This window comes from Chenopodium album, chromosome 11 (genome assembly GCF_948465745.1).
Source record: "Chenopodium album chromosome 11, dcCheAlbu1.1, whole genome shotgun sequence".
Lineage (NCBI taxonomy): Eukaryota > Viridiplantae > Streptophyta > Magnoliopsida > Caryophyllales > Amaranthaceae > Chenopodium > Chenopodium album.
Window position 1 is genome coordinate 51,379,398 of NC_137844.1, and position 24,008 is coordinate 51,403,405.

The 24,008-nt window shown below is 32.9% G+C and overlaps 2 protein-coding genes across 3 annotated transcripts; one reads left to right on the forward strand and one right to left on the reverse strand.

The window, feature by feature from the left end:
• Positions 1-896: 896 nt before the first annotated feature.
• On the forward strand, positions 897-4,546 carry LOC145567706 (RNA-binding NOB1-like protein). Its single transcript, XM_081627066.1, has 5 exons — positions 897-1,273; positions 2,187-3,213; positions 3,518-3,686; positions 4,020-4,133; positions 4,211-4,546. The coding sequence occupies exons 1-5, from the start codon at positions 925-927 to the stop codon at positions 4,364-4,366; spliced, it is 1,815 nt and encodes a 604-aa protein (XP_081483192.1). The 5' UTR covers positions 897-924; the 3' UTR covers positions 4,367-4,546.
• Positions 4,547-6,195: 1,649 nt separating this feature from the next.
• On the reverse strand, positions 6,196-11,136 carry LOC145569111 (putative LRR receptor-like serine/threonine-protein kinase At1g63430). 2 transcript variants are annotated; one of them, XM_081628478.1, is made up of 13 exons: positions 10,649-11,136; positions 10,318-10,456; positions 10,164-10,235; positions 9,929-10,072; positions 9,693-9,842; positions 8,763-8,879; positions 8,610-8,674; positions 7,971-8,225; positions 7,649-7,854; positions 7,435-7,567; positions 7,174-7,343; positions 6,795-7,010; positions 6,196-6,687 (listed from the first exon to the last, which is right to left on the reverse strand). In XM_081628478.1, exons 1-13 carry the CDS (start codon positions 10,731-10,733, stop codon positions 6,442-6,444), a joined length of 1,998 nt encoding a protein of 665 aa, XP_081484604.1. In that variant the 5' UTR covers positions 10,734-11,136; the 3' UTR covers positions 6,196-6,441. The 2 variants fall into 2 exon arrangements, with proteins under 2 accessions (XP_081484604.1, XP_081484603.1); XM_081628477.1 differs by having other exon boundaries at positions 7,649-7,857.
• Between the last annotated feature and the right edge of the window lie 12,872 nt (positions 11,137-24,008).

Genomic DNA, 24,008 nt, shown 5'->3' on the forward strand with positions numbered 1-24,008 from the left:
CAGCTTGGTTGGTTTCGTCGGTTGAGGATGGTTGGTTGGGATTGGGTGGTGGAAACCGGCGCCGATGGTGGTTGGGTTAGATTTTAGGGATTTTCCTTTTTTAAAATTCTTTTTTTTTAATTTTTCATTTTTTTTTTATCCAATAAGTAATTGACACGTATACAATGTTGGGTCCACTAACGGTTTTTTTGATGGCAAGGTTAAGTGGTGGTGAAATCAATTTTTTGGATTTTTAAGTGGTGTTACAATAGAAGTTTTAAAATTTGTGGTGTTATAATCAAATTTGTGTGATTTTTGTGGTGTTATTTGTTAAAATATATATAATCCTTAAAAATTAGAGATTTTTTTTTTTCTTGTAGGAAATGTTAAAGAGTTTTAAGGTTATTAAGAGGTATTGAAAATCAGAAATATGGGGGTTTTTGGTTCATTATATTGGAATGAATGGGAATGAAATCTCATACAAGAAATGCATGGATTCTAAAATCCATACTAGCCTAAAGTTGTTTAGTTTAATATTGGAATGGATTCTTCATTATTAGAATGGATTGTTAATCTTAGGGGGAAAGTAGGTATGGGATTTCATATGTATGGGGTAGAGTTAGAATTCTTTGGGTATGAGATTACATTAATAAAAAAAAAAAAAGCTCAATCAAACAAAAAAATAGATAGAATGTAATTTTTCTTTTTCTTTTTTTAATTGACAATCCATTCCAAATTATCCAATTACCAAACGACCCCATATTATTTAAAAAAAAAAAATTATACAAGTCAAGTAACAAGATACCAGATACGGAATCATACGGAATTACGGAAAATATTAGAACAACGAAAAACGACGTCGTCAAACTCTTAGGGTTTATGTTTATCACCCCTTTCTCGTCACATCCACTCAGCTCTCCTTCTCTCTTCCCTCAACTCTAAGCAATGGACTCACCGCCGGAATCAGCCGCACCACCGCCGCCACCGCCGGAATCAGCCGCACCATGTTGGGCGAACATAGTGAAGCAAACCCCAGAACCAAGCCCAGCACACCAACCTCAAACACCCACACAACTCTTCGAAACCTGCAAATCAAACAAAGGCATAGCAGTTGCCATTGTTGATGCTAACGCCATCATCCAAGGAGGAGAGAGACTCCCTTCTTTAGCTGATAAATTTGTGTCTGTTTCCGAAGTTATCAATGAAATTCGTGACCCCACTTCTCGTCATCGGCTCTCTTTTCTGCCTTTCACTGTTGATACGTTGGAACCTTCCCCTGAATCTCTAAAAAAAGGTCTGTTTCTATCTCTCTCTTTTGTTTTTGGATTCTATTTGATTGTTGAATTTGTGGATTTTGTTCAATATGGCTTGTTTTGTGTTATTATTGATTGATTGAGTTGAATTTCAAATGGGTATTTTATAATTGTGCTGTTGAAATGTTTTGATGTTTGTACTGCGTTTAAGTTACCGCCTAGCAAAGTGTTGAAAAAGTTTGTATCTTGCTCATTGGTTGTGATCTAATGAATAGTTCTTGACAATAGTAAGACCTTAGGTATTACTGTATTAAAGATTATTGATTTATGGGAGTAAACTAGTAAATAGCTGCCAAAATATGGTGGAGATTGTCTTCGTAAGTTTGTGTTTACTGTTATGTCTTTTGCTTGTAGTTTATGTACTACAGTAGTATGTATTTTCTCGAGTATCAGAACTTCTCAGATTAATTAGTATACTTGTGTAAGAGCCTTTTGGCATTCTTCTCGCGTTCTTGTTATTAGTTTCATGAAATGAGGGATTTGCTACTTGTTAAATCTTTGCTTGCTGGATTGCTGTTTATTGGGCAGGATAGGGTAGTCATTTGTTGATGAATCTTTATTTAGCTATAGTGATTACTTCATATAGTTTTGATCGCTGCCAAACCATTCAGTTACATGTTATCAATTAAAGAATTCGAGCTACTGAAATTATGGTAATTGTTTTCTCTAGTACGAGGACTTTTTTTCCTGAGTATTAAATGTTATGTGTCAGTATTCTATGAATTATGAAGTATTAGGACAACTCAATTATGGAGGCACTTATCAGAAAATTCATTATATTTGTACTGTATGTGTTACATTGTGTTTGATACATTGTATTGAGGGTTTGGAGAATTCATTTTGTTTTACTATAATTAGCATACAAATTGACTTGTGTCTATGGATTATTGACAGTTGTCAGCTTTGCTAGAGCAACTGGTGACCTGCAGACTCTTTCTGATGTTGATCTTAAGCTCATTGCTCTAACTTACACATTGGAGGCTCAAATTCATGGTACTAGTCATCTTAGAGACAGCCCTCCCCCTATCCATGTTTTGAACGTACGGAGATTGCCTGAGAAGGACTTGCCTGGTTGGGGTTCCAATGTTCCTAATCTTGAGGAGTGGGAAGCTTTAGAAGGTGCGACAGACAGTGGTCCAGATCCTAATTCTAAAATTCTTCCGTTGAAGGATATAACGTTAAATATTCCTGTTGAGGACCAAATGAGTTTGAAAGATGGCTCTGTTGGAAATGGTAGTGAAGATCAAGATGGTGCTGGCCTGACTGCAAGGAGATACAGAAGATACCCGCCCAAAAAGAGGGAGGTAAAAATTGACGGGAAAAAAATGGTGGCTGATGGGATTGATGCATCTCAAGGACAACATGATGATGATGATGGTGATTGGCGTCCTGCCGTCAGTCGAGGCACCCATAGAAGGTTCCTCAGAAGAAAGGCTCGTCGTGATATGTACGAGGCATCTTTAAAAGATGATGAGCAGCAAGAAGTCAATAAAAATATTGTAGAGGAAGTTGATCAAGGAATTTCTGATGATAAAATGGACACTGATGGGACAAATGGTACTGAGGATATTTCATCAATTTTGGAACAGATTAGACTTGAAGAAGATGCTTTGGAAACTCATGAAGAACAGAATGAGCAAATTGATTCTTATTTGGAAGTTCAATCGGTAGATGGTCACTCAGTAAATACTCATTCCGGGGGTGAAGGGGATGACAATGAAGGATTAGATCATGTGGAGAATGGAAGTGTTGATACCTCATATGCAGAGGATGATGGCAGTGAACAGAGCTGGATGCTGAGGTCTTTATCTGATTCAAGTGTTGCTTGTATCACTGGAGACTTTGCTATGCAAAATGTTATTCTTCAGATGGGTTTACGTTTGCTAGCCCCTGGAGGAATGCAGATACGTGAGTTGCACAGGTAATGTAACTCCTTAATAACATCTCCATGTTCCCACTTAGGGTACCTAATAGTCGCATAATATAGCAACATAATCTGAAGTTTAATGAGACTTGATTAAAACATATTGTACATTGTCCTGTTATCTAGAGGAATGCATGTCAAACACCAGCTATCAGCACTATCACTTGCTAATAATTTTGTCAGTATGGGTGGGGTGGGCAACCTTTATACTTGAATGCATGAGTTTTAGTTCCTTGTAATCTTGTACATAGTGATTTTTTATATGATTGTCAGACGTTCTGATTTTGGGGTAATTGTCTAGGTGGGTACTAAAATGTCATGCCTGCCAGCATGTAACCGCTGAAGTTGGTAGAATCTTTTGTCCAAAGTGTGGCAATGGTGGTACCTTAAGGAAGGTGGCTGTTACAGTAGGCGAGAATGGGGTTGTGCTACAAGCTCGAAGGCATCGTTACTCCTTGCGTGGCACAAAGGTACAGTTTCTTATATGTTTTGCTCTTATCGGAAGTCTTGGGCTCTAGGCAGTACTTAATACTTGTGCATTTGTTCTTGCTAGTGTGTTACTGCTATGAGGCGTTAATCATTGATTTATTAGTATTGACATCTACTTTAAATGTTGCTTTTGTTCAGTAATTCCCTTCCTAGTTTGCCTATTTTTTCATACGTTGAGGACCTTATTACCTAGGCTCCTCGGCAAAGGGCTGGTGTATGCATCCTTATAAGAGGACAAAAAGCGTGGCTCTGATGCAATGTTTATCTTCAGATAAATTTGCCCATCCTGTTGGCTAATTCTTCATCTTTTGCAGTTTTCACTCCCTTTGCCCCAAGGAGGAAGAGATTCCATGACTAAGAATCCCATATTACGGGAAGATCAGATCCCACAGAAGTTCTTATACCCCAGGACAAAGAAAAAGTCTAAGGTTACTTTCTCCCTTTTGCTCTTTGTTTCATGTAATTTAATCTTTAAATTAACACTGTTATTTCAAATGTTATGTAGGATGATGATATATTTGCTGGGGATAGCGTCTTTGGTCATCAAACTCATCACACTGATAAGAAAGCTTATAACAGGCCTCCTGTGAGACAAGCATTAGCAGTGTTCAGTGGTAAAAGAAATCCCAATGACAACCATTTCTCTCGTGCTAAGCATTGAGGCAATTTTGCCCGGAAATTTTGGTAGCTGTTTAGATGTTGCTTTTTTTAAAAAAAAGTATTGTGATTCGGTTTCTAAGTTATCCTGCATGCATTCACTGACTTTGTATTGAACAAAATTTTTAATATTTACGTATATGTTAATCATTCTTGGTTAATCATTCTTGTTAAGAATGATGTGCCGAATATGTTTTATTATGGCTTCACTATTGGAAAGAGTTACTAATTCGTATATCTACATCTCTCTGCATCAGTCATTTGAATATCTCTTGGAAGTGACTCATGTAACTTATCTAGCTTGATTGGTAGGGTAACAAGAGGGAATAAAAATACTTCGTAGTATATATATGCTGTACTTTTTTAGTAGAGTAATTTACTGATCTGGTTAACAATTAACTTCGTATTAGATTAGGAACTCGCTCTCTTCAAATACAATAAAATCTTGCATGGTAATGTACTAATGTTTGTTTTATACTGTTTTACAGTATCAATTGAGGGAAAATAATTGTGAAACTTGAAAATTTTAGACAAAAATCATACAAGATTAACAGATATCAATATTATGAAAGCACGATTTGTAATTTTGTACCGGAATGAGGTAAGTCATTTGGTTCCAACTCTTGAGATTAGCACTAAAATATAAGCTCAAGCAAGCAAAGTCGGTGTAGTAGTTAGCTCAACTTTTCTTCATTTTTTATTCAAAGGGTATGAAATCCTACCAATGATGTTACAGAAGAAATATTTCTGTTACACTGACCTACCTTAATTTGATGATATTAACAAAGAAGTCCCCAACACTTTACCTAATATATGCCATGAAAGATTCTTTCGAGGAAATTAATGATTTTCAAAATTATTTTTTAAGAATGAAAAAGAAGTTAGTTTTAAGACAAATAATAAGCAACTCTCTTAGAATAGATATCTTACTCCTTTCTAAATGACAGTACTTCGTAATAATGTAATATGTACCTCATATGTATGTATACAACATTATTAATAATTCAAAATATTTGAAGTATTTTGGCGTTTCTGAAAGATAATATGAAAATAGTCGAATATTTCTAAACTTCCTACATGTACTTCGTATGTAAATCCAAGTACATTGCCTTTGATGACACAAAATTGCAGCACAACATCGTCATGTGAAGTCTGTGGAGGGCTTTAACTTTTCTTTACTAGTTAAAGTAGTTATTACCAACACCAAGATGTACAAATAATACAATGCTTAAGAGTGGAGAGTCCCTCTTGACCCACAAAAAGAGATGGGGTTGTATTGTTAGAGTCTATTCCTTTGAGTAACAAGGAAGCAAAATCATAGCATTGCTTTAAAATAGCTTTAATTAGTAATACTTCCATTGCATTTTCCTCATTCTCCATTAGTTTCAGGGTCCTACGGACTATTGATACCAAATTACCAACTCCTAGTTCTCCAACTATATTGGATATTTACGTCTTCAAATTTAGTCTTTGGATGAATGAAGGGGAAAAAAAAAAAAAAAAAAATTAAAAAAACTTAGCCATTACTCCGTACCACAAGACTAACTAATATTATCATGTACTCCGAATAAAATAAAAAGATTTTTTTATAAAAATTATTTTAGTTGTATGTTGAAACTTAGATAAGCTAGATGAACAAAATAGGGGTTCGTAAAGTTTTCAAATTGTTTCTAACATTACATGTAATTCTGATTAATTAAAGTGTACCATAAAATCATACTACTATTAAAAAAAAATTAAGTGGTTATTTTATTAATGAAATGTTTTAACTGGTACTATTATTTGTACTCCATAATATCAATCCACTAGCAAACAGTTTTGGAGAGACTGAGATATAGCAAAGAGATCTTCATTAACTTTAGTAATATCAATCTACTAACAAGATACTCAGTGTACATTCATGGCATCCATAAAACTTTCCTATATATATTCCTAAGCCAGAAGCTGAAAAAAACTTTACATGATCTTCAGGGATGAAAACCAGATGAGAGATGGGGAGAAGAGTGGGGAAAAGAATCGAGAGAGGTATCATCAAAACTATAATTTGCTTTACAGTAAGTATGTTAGTTTCAACTATGATCATGTAGAGAGTGCCAGTTCTGCCCACGCCAAAGAAGATGATCTGAGCTCAGCTGACATAGAGAGATCAATGCGGCTCTCCAGTAAAGTGCACAAGTCGTGCATCAATGGTCGCTTGACAGGATCAGGATTCAGGCAAAGACTTGCTGCCTCACAAACCGCTTTGAGGTCCTCATATTCAAAATGCTTCAATTGTTTCTCTACGATATAGGGCATAACTTCAGGTACCTCAAGGTATTCCCTAGCCTGAAACAAGAAACTAACTATTAATGCAAACTAATTTAAATTTTCTTTCTTTGTTTTTACTAAGCAGTCCATAATAACTTAAAAGAACATAAATCCAGATTTCGTACCCAATCTACCAAGCTTCCTGTGTCTTTGGAGAAGGGTGGTCTGCCACTGACTATCTCGAGCAAAAGTACTCCAAATGCATAAACGTTACCCTTTATGTCTAAATGACGTGCCTCAATTGAACGTGGCAGAACACAGATAGCACCATTACTATCTATGGCAGAAGAATTTTTCTCCGATCTTGCAATGATAGTCTTCCAGCTTTCAAAATCAACCAGCTGCAAGAAACGTTTCAGGTTGGATTCAATTGGATCAAGTATCATAATATCAAGCATATAACCAAAATATCATCTACTCGTAATTGATATTGTTATAAAATATCCAACCAAAACGCAAAAGAGTGCTTAGGAAAGAAACAAAAAATAGAAAATTATATCTAACCTTCGGTGAAAAATCTTCAGTAAGATATACAGCACTAGAATTCAGCTCAGATATAGTGAATGGAGGGTTAAGTTCTGTATGAAGATATCTCAATCCACGGGCGATGCCTATTATGATTTTCATACGCCGTGTCCAGGACAGCTGGCAGCCTTCTCCATCAGCAAACATGGCTACAATTTCAATTTCAACACAGCATCAATACTTCTGTTACTTATGAGTAAGACTGACACAATTAACTGAGACAGAGGACATTTCACTTACAATGCAGGTGTTCATACAGAGTTCCATTACACGCATATTCAAAAACAAGCATCCGTGTGAAAGGAGGAGTCTCTCGGCAATAACCCAGCAGCTTAGCAGCATTCTCATGATTTAGTCTTGCTAAATCTGCCACCTAATCACAGTATAGTTTGAACAAGTAAGAATTAAATTTTCAAAACTATCTCAGGGCCAAAACAGAATACTTCAACAGTACCTCTCTCTGGAAATAAAGCTCATGATAGCCAGTCCACTGCTCTTCTTTGATGCAGAAGGATATCACTGCAATCTCAGATCCACCTTTCATAGTGCCTTTGTAAATCATACTATCAGAGGAAGATCCAATGATATTGCTAAAATCTTCACAAGCTACTTCAAGGTCTTGTCTGTTGAACTTTTGTATATCTCTCAACAACTCAGAATCTGCTGATGAGATTATTAATGAACAGAAATCAGGAGCAAATAATTAATCAGCAAATATAACTTTAATGTATGTTATTTAGGAAACCAGAGAGCATAGTTGATAGAGGGAAATTTACCAATATATACTGCCAAGCGTTCTTTGTCACTTCCAGATTTCTTCCAAGGGATGATCATAGATGATTTATTGTTGCACCTTTTGTATGTAGTTGTCAGAGCAGTGATCAAGAGAATGCCAACCATGGTACCAGTCACAATTTCTAAAGCTAAAAGCCAAGTAGGTCTCGATCTCCGGTGCTTGGCTTCATCTTCTGAAGACTTGTGCTTTGTGCTGGCATTGGAATTTGAATGAGATTTGGCATTTATAGAAGATCCTGTGATAAGCACAATATAAATCATGGCCCCTCCATACTGAAGCATTTAACAAAATGGAATCATCCATATTCTAATACCAGAATTAGCCGCCTCAAAAGGAGGCTCTAAAATTGGTGCATATTTGCATTAAGACTTTAGAGTGTTTCCCAAAGAACATCAACTCTTTCACACTGTTAGTTCTAGCAAGTGCATAAACTGATATCATAGACATTCATAGTGTTTATCTTATTTCCTTTTTTTTCACTCTTTTCTAACGACTGTGATTGGACTTAGCAAGAGAAACAGGCTTTCAAAGTTCCTATTCTTCCACCTTCCTAGTCTTGCTTGGATAAAGCAAGAGAAACAGATCGAGCAGATAATGTTCCAGATTAGCTTCTACTTACCACATTGTGCATCTGAGCGCTGTTTCAAATCCCTGCCCTCAAGACAATTACCCTGAAAGCTTGCACTGCAGAAGATGTAAGACAAAGTCAGCATTTGCATGCAAGAGGCCATTGAGATGTGGGAGCTCTGAATAGCGTATCATTTAAACCAACCTTGGCAGATGTAGCAAACATTTTGGGATGCTTCCACCAAAGAAGTTATATGAGAAATCAGCAACTTTTAGCTGAGGCAAGCGACAAAGACCTGTAGCATTCCCATTGGTTGCATACCTGAAAATTCCAAACTAAATTAGCAACACAGCTATTGGTTGACAACTTTAAGAATATAAGCACTATCCCAAGAGTCTTTATACTCCCTAATCATCATTGGCACAACTTCTAGAAAGCATTTAAATTAACTGTTATTGACAACTATTGGTGGCAATCATATGCTTTCTGTTTTAAGTCAACTATAACATGGTTTAATTAAAGAAGCCGAAGGCACATGATCTGCAAGCTTCTTCCTTCTCAAAACATGACCTCAAAAACCAGAGGGATCTTGTAATGATTGAAGCTACTCATGACTTTACTACCACTGGAAACCTTCTCGATAAACTCAACAGGGCTTCCAAATTCTAGCGAAGAAAAGTATAATTTAGTTCAGACGTTCAATCCCTGCATTTTTGATAAGCTTCTTAAATTTACAAAAATAAAAAATAAATTAGACCTACCACGAGAAAGGACTATGGAATTTAAAGGGAAGTTTTCAGCATTCACTCAAACTAAATCATCCTACAATAAATTCTAATATTTTCCAAGTTCCATAGATACGCTTTGAGGAACGGATTAATTGATATGCTCTTAACGAATATCAACTAATTGACAATTAAAGACAAAAGCTTCTACAGTCATAGACTCATAGTCCATACATACAAAGACATAACAATTGCAAGTTTTGTTTTTCACTCTAAGCAACTATTGAAAGTAATACATGTCAAGAAAATTCACTACAAAAAGCAAAAACTTTTTTCAAAGGATTAGATTTATAGACATTATTTAACAAGCCATACATGGTAAATTTTGTGTTGTGTGAACGACACTTACATTCCATGCATGTTGGGTTTAAAGTCCGGAGTGGCAGCACCAGGCACGGTTCCTTGGAGCTTATTTCTGTCCAAGTGAAGCTCCTGAAGAGACTTCAAATCTCCAAGCTCATGAGGTAGCATTCCGGTCAATCCATTTGACTGTAAATTACTGCATATATCAAAGGTCTAAACTTAGAAACAAAATCAAACAAAAACACAACAAACTACAAGTAATGACACCAAATTTATTCATACATCTTCTTAATGCTACTCAAATTTCCTATCTCATGAGGAATCGGCCCAGATAACTGATTTGCTCCAAGATCCAACACTGTAAGATTCTTCAATAACCCGATTTCTTTAGGTATTATCCCAATCAAATGATTACCATGAAGAGTTCTGAAAATGAAATTAATTCATCAATTCAAACATAAACACAATTCATCAAAAACAAATTCAACAGTAATTATCAAACAAACAAACAACATACAGTTCTTGTAAGTAATTCAGTAGACCCAATTCAGGGGCAATAAATCCCTTCAAAGATGACCCAGAAATATTCCTGAAATACACAAATCATACATTATATTATACAATAATAATTGAAATTCCATAAGATTATAAATTTAATTAAAATAACTTACAGCTTAACAACATGATCTTTGGCAACTGAACAAGTAACACCAGACCATTGACAAGGGGTTACATCTAACCCATTCCAATCAGCCAATACCAGATATGGGTCTTCATATATGGCTTCTTTAAAAGCAGTAAGTGCCCAAACTAAAATCCAACAAAAAATAAATAAAAAAATTAACCACATTTCTAAATCAGGACAAAATTAACACCCCAAATATAGCAAGCAAAATCAAGAAATACCCAGAACAATTAAATAAATTCCCAGAAAAATTCGACTAAATCTTGGCAAAAATGATTATTAAAATCGAAGATCTAAGAGAGTAAAAAAAGGATTACCTTCAACAGATACAAATGAGTCGCAAGTTACAGTTAAAGCTCCAAAAATGGTGAATTGAAGCAGAACCCAAGTTAATGCACCCATTTTTTTACTAACCCACTTAATTTGGGGAGCAAATTTTTACAAGAAACACACCAATTAAAGAACTCATTCAAATAGTAAGAAGAACAGGAAAAAAAATTTAGGAGCAAAAACAATGAAACGACAGGAATTTCACTAACTTGGAGAAGTGGGAACTTCGAGGAGAAATTAACAAAAATAAAATTTGACACAAAGTTCAATGAATTATTAGTCACTGAAATTAGAGTAACGGTAAGTATGTGAATGAGTAATAATAAAATCGAGAAGAAAAAAAAAATGGAAGAAAATGGAAGAAGTGGGGAGTTAAAAAAGTGATGAAAAATGGCTTAGATTCAAAGTGAGGCTTTGGTTGCTGCTAGGTGAGAGAGAGAGAATATAGGGTGTCGTTAGGAGAGAGAAAATAAGGAGAAAAAAATTGAATTAATTGGATAAATTAATTAAATAAATTATTATAAAAAATTAAAAAAAAAAAAAAAAAAGAAAGATGAAGTTGGCAAAAAGATTTTACAGAATGTTTTTGAATGATAGGTTGACGAGATGTTTTAATTCCGCGTTTTTGGTTTCCTTTTTCTTTTTGCGCTTTTTTTTAAAAAACAAAAAACGATTGTTGATGAAAAATCAAGTGGAAATAGTTTCTAATAAGACAGTTTGACTAAAACTAATTAATTATTCTTTACTTGTTTTACTACCATTCTTTCTTTTTTTCTTTACTTTTTTTTTTTTTTTTTTTTTTCTCTTTACTTGTTTTACTCTAACTTTGATTTCATGTTTAGTAACTACTTTTGATGTTTAAATAATATAAGTTTCAAGGTTAATTAGAGGTAGTTATCACTGATCTACCTCCAATCAAAGCCAATTCGCTCCAATGAGGTAATACAGTAGTAAATTTATTGTGGTGTAAGATTTGCAAGAACGCACCCTTAATAGTAGTTATTTTCTTTGTTCTTTGCTAAAATTATAATGTTGGTAATTGTGTGGTATAGGGTGGAGAGTGGAGATAGATATATAAAGAGTAAAAAAAAAAAAAAAAAGATATATTCATGTGATATACATAAAGAGAGTCATTATTAATTAAATTACGAAAAAGTGTATTCATATCCCCTAAGGCACTAGGACTAGTGGACTACATATAAAAAGCTAAATAAATAATAAAATAAGCATAACATTCAAGAGTGATTTTATGCATTCTTGAATATACTCCCTCTTCTTTTTTACTTGCAACACTTTCTTTAGTGAAAATATTTTACATTACTTTTTTACACAGATTATACCTCTTTGCACTATGTGTTCATTCCTGTACAAATAACATTACAATTAATTAAAGATTTTATTAATCATCAAGGAACTCACACTTTTTTTTTTTTTTTTTGGCAAGACTCACAATTTTTTAATAAATATTGTTCTTCACTTACATCCAGTTTTACATAAACACTTCACCTATTATCACTTTCAATTAGGGATGGCAATAGGTCGGATTCGGATCGAATTATGCAAAATCCGACTCCGACCCTACAAGCTGTCAGATTGTTTATCTGCCTCCGCCTCCGACTCCGACATCCGACTCCGATCCGACTTAAATTTCCATACTCCGACTCCGCCCCGATCCGACTCCGACTTTAAAAGTAATTTTGACCCAATTATCAATAGCAACCAATATATAATCAACTTTAAAGACCAATAAATTCATAAATTGAATGATAAAAAATATATCAGTACATGAAAAAGTCGGAGTCGGATCGGATAAGTCGGATTCTAAGTAGACTCCAACGCCGACCCTCTTTTGACTCAGAGTCGGATTTTTTAAACGGAGTTGGATTCGGATAATTATTTCTCGGATTCGGTTCGGATTTTTTTCTTCGAATTGGATCGGACTAGGGGCGGATTCGGACTAGATTGTCATCCCTGCTTTCAATATTTTAATTAATTCAACTCAATCACATAAAATTTCATACGGATCAAAGTATTGCATTTAAAAAATGGGCTTCAAATGCTTATTTGTAGTTTTAATGGTGCGTTTTATTCACTTGATTTTTACTTATCTGATCTTATTTGAACTTACTAGCCCTTATTAGAACTTATTTTAGTTATAAATTGGACTTGAGTAGCCTTGATTAACCCTTATCACAACTTATTTGAACTTATCTGAACTTATTTTTCCTAAACTTATCTTATCTGAACTTATTAATTAACCCTTATCTGAACTTATTTTTCTTAAAAAAAGTGGAAGTAAGGTGAACAGAACAGGGCCTAAGGTTGTGTTCTCTTCACCTAATAATTTTAATTAAGGTCTAAAATATGTTCATATATGTTTTGATTATTTTCAATCAGGTCTAATAAGTTTATTTAGGTTTAAAACGTTTCAATAAGTTCGATTAGGTCTTATAAGTTCTAATAAGTTCAAACAAGTGAATCAAGTCTAATCTAATTATATTAAATACTACTCCCTTCGTCCCTTAATTAGATTCCTACTTCTCTATTATGTGAGAAATAAATGCTAGAAATAGGATTATAATAAAGGGACGAAGGGAGTACTTTTTTTTTTTTTTGAAGGAAAGCAAGGGAGTACTTTTTTAATAATAAGATAATAAATATTACGATAATATTTATTATTACTTTTATCACTTTATGGATTTTAATAATTTATTGTTAATTATTATCGTAAATTCTACAATGACTTTCTTAAAAAGACAATTAATATAGGATTTCAAAAAAAAAAAGCACAATTAATATAACGCTTTAATCTTAGCCATCCATTTTCAACATTGAATCTCAACCATTCATAATCCCTATTTTTTAAAATATTCAATTGATTTAATTGTAATTTTTTATTAGGAAAATTTGCCAATTGCAAATTACAACCTGCAAATTGCCAACCAATTCAATTTTTTTTATCGACTTTCATGTCGAAAAATATTCCGTTGAGGTTTTAGGGGTCATTTAAGCTCTTAAGGTCCAAATTGAGCTGTTAAAAAAAAAATAAAAAAAAAAAATAAAACCTAAGTGTGTCGTTTTCACGTCAAAAATAATTGCATAATATATTTTTTGATACGCAAAACGAGGCACTTATATTATTCTTTTGTTAATTCCGAGCTCAATTTGGTTTCTTGAGATCTAAAACGACCTCAAAAACCTCTACGGAACACTTTACATCACACAAATCGAGGAAAAAATTAATTTGGGTGGCAATTAACAAGTTATTAGTACTTTTAGGTTGTAATTTGCAAATTTTTTTATATGGCTGTAATTTGCAAAGTACAAATTTGAAATGGCTGCAATTGGCAAAATTTTCTTTTTATTATGAAACAAATGTTTTTACATACCAACAAAAAATATACTGCTAACTGTCAATTTATACTTCGGCCCTGTTCTCATTGACTGAACTGAGTTGAACTGAACTGAACTTATTAGAACTGAACTGAATTGAAAATAATCTGATGAGAACAGGGCCTTCATTTGGTATCTCTATAGTTTTCTGTTTTTTGGTTTTTTGCTTTTTAAAATCATGTGATATGTCATTTAATAAAACAAAAATTGGTCAAACTTATTGAAATCAAGACAATGATAAAAACCAAAAAGTGGAAACAACTTTTTCTAGTTTTCTATTTTTGGCTTTTTATCTTATTTTTCTTTAAAAAATTTAAAACAAAAACCAATCCCAAACAAGCTAGTAATTATGATAGGGATTACCAAGTATGGTTTAGATTACACGTGTACAAACTTGTAAATTTTAAATCATTTCTTAATTACCAAATACGAGCTTTAATTTTTGTAAATTAAGTGTTCGTATAACTTTTTTATATACACAATATACATACTATTATGCAAAATATTACACATTATGTCATTATTTGATAATTACTAAACTTTAATTACCTGAATTATATGTTTAATTACCGTATTCTGCTTGCTCAAGGGTTTTCGATGGGAATATTTTTGGGGGATCATACAATGTTCTATGCTGGGATGATGGGTATTAAACATCGACATAATATTATTCGCAATACCCTTGTTGATATTTGTTTTTGGTCTAGGAATTCTGCAAGAAAAGAGGTTAATGTTGGGTTGACCGGAGGGAACGATGGGGCACTACGACCTGCAGATGTGCTACTTTATTCTTGGGACATAGGCTTTGATGTGTGTGTTGATTTGACGGGGTCTTCACCTTTAACACAATCTGGGTTGTCTGACTTCGTTCCTGGTCGTATTGTGTCAGTTGCTACTCAGCGGAAGCAGGACAAGTATAGGGCGCGTTGTAGGGCTATTGGCTATGATTTTCTTCCTTTTTCCTTTTTTTCATTGGGGGAATTAGAGAAGGATGATGTTGCATTGCTGAAGCATGTTATTCGCTAGGACTTTGTATATTGGTGCTCATGCAGCTGGTCACATCTTCAGTAGGATCGGGTTCGCTATAGGGGGTGGGGGTGGGGGTGGGGGCCAAGATTGTATCTCGACTCCCCACTAATTTCTTGTAATTTGGTTAACTTTGTAGGTTTTTGCTTTATTCTTGGGATAGAGGCCTTGATGTGTGTGTTGACTTGACGGGGCCTTCTCCTTTGACACAATTAGGGTTGTCTGACTTTGTTCTTGGTCGTGTTGTGTCGATTGTTGCTCAATAGAAACGAGACAAGTATGGGGTGCGTTGCAGGGAAATTAGTTATGGTTTTCTTCCCTTCTCCGATCCTTTTCTTCTTTGGGGGAATTAGAAAAGGAAGTTGTTGTGGGTTCAGGCGTTTGCAAGGACTCAGGACATAGGTGCTCATGCAGCTGCTCACATCTTCAGCAGGATTGGTTTTGCTATAACTAGAGGAGTGGGGAATCTAGATTGTATGTCGGCTCTCCCACTAATTTCTTGTAAATCGATTGACTTTGTAGGTTTTTGTTAATAATAATAATAATAATAAATCTTCATTCTTTAGCTATCCTTGTACAAAAGTATTATACTTGTATATAATTATAAGTACAATTTCAATTCAGATAAGATCAAGAAAAATAGCTTTACATTTATATTTAATAAGTTTAGATAATAAGATAAGTTTAAATAAGTGAAGATCAGATGAATAGAACACGACCTAATTTATAATTTTTTAAAAATTTTAAAGTTATATCTTGAGCATTATAGGAAAAGATATATTAACTTGGGGTAAATTTATTTATGTGATAGAAAGTTGATTGACAAATGGGAGGCTAAAAGAGACTCCTTTGATTGACAAACTAGTCGCTAATCATTATTACAAAATAGCTAGAAAGGGGAGTACCTTGAAATCTTTAGTAGCATGATTAACTAACACAATTAGCTTGCCATTAAAAATGTTTTAAGTTTTTATTGTACTTCTTATAAGCTTATATATTTTGTTTCTATTGTTGAAAGTTTGTACAAGGATACAAAATCTTAAGGCACGTTTAGTTGTATAGACATTTTTTTTTGTTCCATCCGGTTCACCCTTAAGGCTAATCCGGATTCGGAGATCAGTTCTGGGTGGTTAGGTTCCATTCCCTTCCCAATTGTTGTTGTGGGGGATCGAACACGAGTCCTCCCTACCAAGTGTAGTCTCAATCACCACTACACCAATATCCAATTGGTAGTTGTATAGACATTTAGTAGTTACTCTAGATTTTTAGAACACAAAATGTATGAAGTTTTAAATAATTGAATTATTGCAAGATTTTTATAATTATTTTGTTTGATAAGAAATTATTGAGAAGAGTTTATTTGTATAAAATAGAATAAATATATACAAACTCAAAAAAAAAATAAAATAAAAAAAAATAAAAAAAAACAAAAAATAAACAAAAAAAAAATAAAAAAAAATCAAAAGATAATAATGGAAATATATGGATGATGGTGGTAAGTGGGTTCCACAAAATTTGATGAAACTGACCCGAATTTCGTGGCAGTAATCATGTGCCGCATTCTCGGTGCAATTCAACTATGAGTACGCCCACCCGCTCGAGTTAGTTGCAGTTGGGACCTCAATTAGTCCGTGCAAGAATTGATCTTTACTAACACTTAAAAAACCTAATTAATTACTGAAAAAACACATTTTAATAATCTCAGTTATTGTCGATTTACCTACAATAATCTCAACTAACATGTATTTTTTAATATTCCTAAGTATGCATTCATTTAGTTTTTCTAGAGCAAAGCCAAAAATCGATTACCTACTGAAAGAGTAATTTTTTTTTAAAATGCCACATGATTGGCTTAATATTAGAAAAAAAAATTTAAAAAATGAAAAAAAAATAACAAAAACCATCCCAGAATCCCAACCACCCCCAGGCCAATCCCCAAAACCACCAGCCACCTCAAAACCACCAGTCGACACCCTTCCCAACCCCTAAAACCACCAATCGGCCTCCCAACCCTCAAAACCACCAGCCACTAACACAATAATAGCTCCTCCCGCAGACTCGCATCGCCAACAATGACCCTCACAATCCCCAAAACGACCAGCCACGATCCACCCCACACTTACCAGTAATTGCTCGCCACTTGTTCGTCGGACTCGCCCCAACAACAGCTACAACTACAGCACCGCCAGCGACGTCCACACAGTAGCCACCAACAATTCAACCACCACGAAACATCAATTCGACCTCCAATGACCGTCGCAAGGGAGGTTGGGGTGTTTTGCTTGCGGATCTAGACAGAAAAGGAGATAAGGAAGGAGGTTGGGATGGTTTTGCGAATGGATCTACACGGAAAAGGAGGGAGGTTAGGGTGGTTTCGTGAGCGGAATGGTGGTTTCACGAATGGCTAGGATTAGTTTAAGGCAATTTCGAAGGGGGAGGAGACAGGGGGTAGTTTCGGGGGTGGGGCTGTGGAAGGTGGTTGTTTTCGGTGGAGTGGAAGGGGAAAGGGGAGGTTTCCGGCAAGGTGGTGGTGGAATTCGATTAGGTTAGGGGGATGGGGGTGGCTGGTAGGGAGGAGAGTTTTTATTTTTTAAAAAAAAATAAAATAAAAATTTAACCACTTACATGCTGTCACGTGTCAAAGCAACCTGTTATATTAGGTTGATGATCGGCTGGGTCTACTCTAGGAAAACTGAGTGCATAGTTAGGATTATTAAGAAAATAAACTTAGTCGAGATTATTGAAGGTAAACCGGCAATAATTGGGATTATTAAAGTGTATTTTTCCGATCCTTTATTATTTTGTAATTTGTACTATAATTACACTATAGACAATAAAATTAACCATTAGCGGTGAAGATTAGATTATACACTAGGGTACAACTTTGGTTGTGGTTCTAGTCAAATATAATCCTATGGTTAAAAAAAATAGGTATATTTTTTAATTTTCATCTAATTTTCACTTACTTCAAGTCTAATAAGTTTAGATTAATTTAGTTTAGAAAAAAATAAGTATGATAAGGGTTACTCAAGTTCAAACGACAATTACTTATCTGAGGTATAATAATTTTTTTTTTAAAGCAAATGAATTAATTAATAAAAAGCCATACAACATCAACAAGTGAAATCTAAATTAACAAATACATGAAACTGAATCAAATAAGGGTTTCCTTCATTAATGCTACGATCGTTGAATAGATCTTGCACTTTGTTACATCTCGCACCACATCGCTGGAATATATAGCCTTTTCTGAAAAACAGTCTAACGATTTGTTGTAGCCGTAAGGATGTTGATGATTTTTATCTGATTCACTTGAACACATTTGGAAATTTGACAACCGTTGCAAACCCAAACAAATCTTTACCAACAAATTAATAATAGAGCAGAAGATGATTACCTTTTTGATAAACCTAGCGCAAAAAAAAAAAAAAAAAAACAAATAACAACAAATATTAATGACTCCTCCATAGGGAGACGTACGAACATCTACACAACTCGTGTAGATAACGGACACCTAAATTGCAAAATTTAAGAAAATTAAGGAAAAAGGGGCGGAAATATTCTAATTCGGCCTAAACGGTTAAAGTTTTAGAAAACCCTAGAAGAGAGGAAGGGAGGAGGAGAGAAGAGGAGAATTTTTTTTTAGGTACTTTAGATATTCAAATAAGAGAAGTTCAGGAAAAATAAGTTCCGATAAGAGTTAACTAAATAAGTTTTGACAATATTTGATCTATTCATACTTGTATTTATCGTATTTATTGTAAATTAACTTACCCCTTATTAAATTACGAAGTAATATCTCAATTTATCTTTTTTTATTTAACTTAATATTTATGAAATAAGGTGAATAAAACAAGGCCTAAGTTCATAATAACTAGATGAAATGCATCCTTAATCCTTATTAACATTTTTTAAAGACTTATTAACATTATTGATTTGACCTTTTTTTTTTATAAAAAAAAATTAATTAGTGGAGATAAGGTGAACATAACAAGTAATAAACAAACTTAATTTATCTTATTTTATAATGATGAGCTTAGCCATACTTAACTTATTGGAAGATATTCTAGATGTAAATTTTTTTTTTCCCAAAATTTTATTTAAAATATTTAAAAAAAATTTTTTTTGAAATTTTTCTTACCAAAACTTTATTAATCGATTAGAACTTATTAAGAGTTTCATTTGATATTTATTTAACTTAATCTATCAATATAATACTTATTTGTCCTAAAACAAGTGAAAATTGAGTGAATAGATTTGACCATAACCCTTTTTCAATATTACATTAAGAAAAAAAATTCAATTTTATAATTTTCACTACAAATGTATGATTCAAGTCAAAAGATACTTATATCAGGTTCCCTCTAGGGTTTCTCCATTGGAAGGGTTTTCTGGCTTCCATTGCTAAATTCATTTATTTATTTTTCTTTAAAGGTTTTCCTTCACTCTTCTCCTTTTTTCTATTTCAATTCTCTTTCATTTCTTTTCTTTTGGTCTCTTTTGTAAATCTTTGTAGGGGCTTCCATCGGTGTTTTTACTGGTGGTAAGCCCCAAAAAACATTTTAATTGCTTTCAATAAATGGATCCCATCTTTGAGATGGTGGTCATTCTATTAGGGTTAATTTCTTTTTTGGTTTGTCTGTCAAAGACTAAAGAATTAGGGTTTCATAATCTCCAAAATTATCTAGAAGACCATATAAGTATTTTCACTCAAACGATTATTCAACAGTGGATCTCAAGTTGAATTGATGCTAACTCACAGATTGTAATGCTTCGGATGAAGTTTTTTTATTATTGGACAATCACTTGTGATGGAATTTTAATTTTTCAAAGAATTGTTTGTAAGTGCCGTTTGCATATATTTCATTAATGAAATCCTTTTTTTTTCTTGTAAAAAAAAAATAAAAAAAATAAAAAAATAAAAAATTGATAAATATTATAATAAGTGAATTATGTTGCATGAAATATTAAAAATTATTTGTAAGTGTCGTTTGGCTATATTTCATTAATGAAATCCTTTTTCTTCTTGTAAAAATATAAAAAATAAAAATATAATTAAAAAAAAAAACGTTGATAAATATTATGTTAAATTTATGTTGCATGAAATAATAAGTGAATTATGTAAATAAAACATAAATATCATAAAAATTTTAACAACCGGAACCTATTTTTGAATACTTGTTTCTAAATTAAAATAATAAGACGAATAATATAGTTTTGGCTTAAGTTTAAGAAAAACTACCCAATTGCAATTCACTACTATATTAAGTTATGCTCCTTTTTCTTCTTTTTATCCTTTATCACTATGCTTCTTAAAATTATTAGAGTATAGCCAATGGTTGTCCATTTTGGGTGGACATGAAGAGATAGAAAAATAAATAAAGCTTAAAAAATGAAAAAGTTGTACTTTTGGTGAGAAATGGTTCATGATCAGGTCATGACCATGACCATTTGTTGAGTGTGAGCATTTAGTGGTATTTCCCTACTTGTTCAATAAAGAGAGGTGATTTATTTATTTAATTGTTGGGGGTTCATGTGGGAAATGAAAGGAAAGGAGAATCAATGCCCACAAAATAGGACAACCAATGTGATTATGTGAGTGTATTGGCATGGGAGTTGGGCATAAATGAAGTGGAAGAGAGAGAAAGTAATAAAAAATATGACGACTACCACTAGCTTGGGCATCCATTGGCTATGCTACTATGGTCTTCACTTTTATCAACTTGACTAAGGATTTAGCTTATTTAGGGTGAGATTCGAACCCCTCTCACAGGAGTGGAAGGAGGGCCTCCAACCATTAGGCCAACCTTGATTCTCATATATCACGCTCATATATAGTAGACAATTGTAAATAGAGGAGAGAGGTAAAAGGAAATTCTCCTTATACTCGTATTTCTAATAGCTAAAATAATTGGATTCAAGTCATTCAACTTGAACAAATAAATATGGAGGCATTGAGCCAAGTTGTCTCATATTTTTAACTAAAGTGACAAAAGCAAAAATGGAAATACAAGCACATGATTGAGACATAAAGAATTAAATAAAAATATGTGTGGTGTAGAAAGTATAATATCTTAATTTAGGCCACAAAATATAAACTATACAAGAGTATATTTATATTTAAACCTTTTTCTGACAATAAGTAGTTAAATTTGTACAGTATTATTAATCGTATATTTTGCGACATGGGATAGTGACACAAAACAGGGGATTTGTTTATCCATATGAAAAGCTCCAGATAATACTTCCAAGCAAAGCATGACAATCAACTGAGTGTCTTTTACGAACTGTACTTTATTGCATGAAAGGGAGGTTTAGTCAAGTGAAAATCAAACAATATGTCACTTTCTTGTAAGATAGACTTTCTCTTACGTTTATATTGTAACAATAATGTATGTTAAGCTTTAAGAGAAAAACCTTTGGAAGACGGGGATGTTTGTATATAACGGTATATTACTTGATATATATTAATTCGTATTAATATTAGTTTAAAATCATGTAAAAATTCAACCAAAATTATGTAGAATTCGATATAATAATATAAAGAGTGGCTTTTTAATTATGCATCAACACCGTGAACCACATTATTTGTAGATTTCATATTGAATCTAAAAATCTTGATCAGATACTTGTAAAATTTAATTATTGTTAGAGGACCAACTCAACTAAAAGCTTAAGCTTACGGTTGAGGCTAAGGAATATTTTTTATATTATATCACTCCCCCTCACATGAAAGACCCTTTGGGTTTGAAATGTGGATGCAGCACGGATTCTTCCATACCTGGCGCGAATTAATTCCACTTTAAAGGAGGGGTGGATGAGATTCAAACCCGTGACCTCTATGCCACGTTGGCTCTGATACCATGTTAGAGGACCAACTCAACCAAAAGTTTAAGCTTATGATTGAGATTTAAGAATATGTTTTATACTCTATCAATTATCCATTTATAATCTTTAAGAATTTGTTGGAAAATCTTTTATACGGAGTACTCAATCTTTTTAATGCAATAGCTTATATGATGGTTGATGGGTAGACTCATAATTGATGCTTGTCATCAAAGCTTAGCTTTAACATATTGACATAAAAGAAAAGCCTTTTTTTAAAAAAAAAAAAATAAAAAGTAAAAAATAAAATAAAAATAGAGGACCCAATATTGTTTGTTTGTCTAAGAAGTATTTAAAATTGAGAACAGAATTCCTTCAATTTGGCAACACACAGCTCCATGGATTTCTTTGTCCCACATACTTCAATTCACTAGAATTATAAGAGCTAGTGTATATAGCCTTTGGACATTTTGGTTTCCCCATTTATTAAAATAACTAGCCTTCTGGCCCGTGTAATGCACGGCTTGTTCATAGAAAATTGAATTGAGAGATGAGTGAGAAAATACCAATAAATAATTATGAGTGTAATCTATCTATTAACCTATACTAAAAGCAAATCCTTCTATGACACTTGTCATTACCTTGTAAAAAAATTTCCCGCCCTTTTCGCTTCTTTTTTTATTTATTTATTTATTTATTTATTTATTTTTTATTTTTTGCAAAATCTTTAAGTAAACTATTTATACCATATTCCACTTTGACAAACATATTCCATATATACCCAAATGAAATATTTTTCTAAATATCTTTATATTTTTTATAATATGTAATATTATTGTAAAAAATATTTAACAACCGTGTATTGCACGGGATTTTAACCTAGTATGTAAATAAAAACATAATTAAAGAAATAAAAATTTTGGGACTTTAATTTAAAATGAGACTTAATAGCAAGAAGATGGAGAGACTAAAATCAAAGAGAGTAATTAAAAAGGTTGAATTAAAGAGGGGAGATGAAGATGAAATGTTTCATGAAAGAGTTAAGAAAAATTGTATAATCAAAAATAAAAAATGTAAAACGACATGTGGCACGTTGAGTTGAATAAGAAGATAGGGAAGTGTAATAAAATGATGACACATGTTTTTTTTGGTTTGCTTTTTTAAATACTAACTAAGTATAGATAATTATTCCGTATATATTTACAAATTTTGTTACATGATAATGATGCATCATTACTTATGTCAAATTTCACCTATTAATTAAAACAGGAAATTTTGTAAAAAAATCACCTTTTAAATCTTGTTTTTTTTTGCATATAACCATCTACTAAAAAAAATGTTGTAAAAGACCACCAATTTTAAAAATTTTGTTGCAAATTACCACTTTTTTAGCCAATTTATCAATTGTTTTACATTGAATTGGTGGTAAGTTACAACAAATTTTTTAAAACTGGTGGTCTTTTGCAACTTTTTTTAAAAAGGTGGTTAAATGCAAAAAACAAGATTTAAAAAGTGGTTTTTGCAAAATTTTCATTAAAATATACATTATTGGCGCTAAATCTTACTCATAAAAACGTTAGATAAATGATTTATTATAACAAAAAGTGATATGGTAGATGGAAATGATCTCCAATTGACGTTGGAAAGATGACATACACTACTTTGGGATGTTATTTTTGGGTTAAGTGATAGCAGATATTCTGTCACCTTCATCATTCAATTGTGGATTCAACATGAAGCGTTTTCGTACACTTTGGTGGATATGGACCGTATTCTATTAATGGATTTAGTCATCAAGCTAACTTTAAACTAAAATCAACCTTGTTTATATCAAATCCTTTTCTTTATATATCATTTTGACTTTTTACACTATTTATTATCAACTACCTGTATTTGAAAACTAATATTCACAAAAAATGAAATTTATTTTAGCAGGGTCGTCTCCGACAATTCGGTGGCCCTGTTCTAACTATAAAAAAATGGGCCCTTAAATTTTTAAAGGACTATTTTAAAAGGTTTTGGATACATTTTTAAAGGGAATTTAATTTTGCTTTGGAAATAAAAAGGCAAAATCAAAGATTTAGGATGAATTTTTGGGTTTTA

Excerpts from the sequence above, each read along its gene's own strand:
- LOC145569111 (XM_081628477.1), bottom strand. The coding sequence starts at position 10,733 with ATGGGTGCATTAACTTGGGTTCTGCTTCAATTCACCATTTTTGGAGCT. Across the intron at positions 7,344-7,434 it reads TCTGTATGAACACCTGCATT|CCATGTTTGCTGATGGAGAA; the intron begins GTAAGTGAAATG and ends TTGAAATTGTAG. Across the intron at positions 7,011-7,173 it reads CTGAAGATTTTTCACCGAAG|CTGGTTGATTTTGAAAGCTG; the intron begins GTTAGATATAAT and ends CGTTTCTTGCAG.
- LOC145567706 (XM_081627066.1), top strand. The coding sequence starts at position 925 with ATGGACTCACCGCCGGAATCAGCCGCACCACCGCCGCCACCGCCGGAA. Across the intron at positions 3,687-4,019 it reads ACTCCTTGCGTGGCACAAAG|TTTTCACTCCCTTTGCCCCA; the intron begins GTACAGTTTCTT and ends CATCTTTTGCAG. Across the intron at positions 4,134-4,210 it reads GGACAAAGAAAAAGTCTAAG|GATGATGATATATTTGCTGG; the intron begins GTTACTTTCTCC and ends AATGTTATGTAG.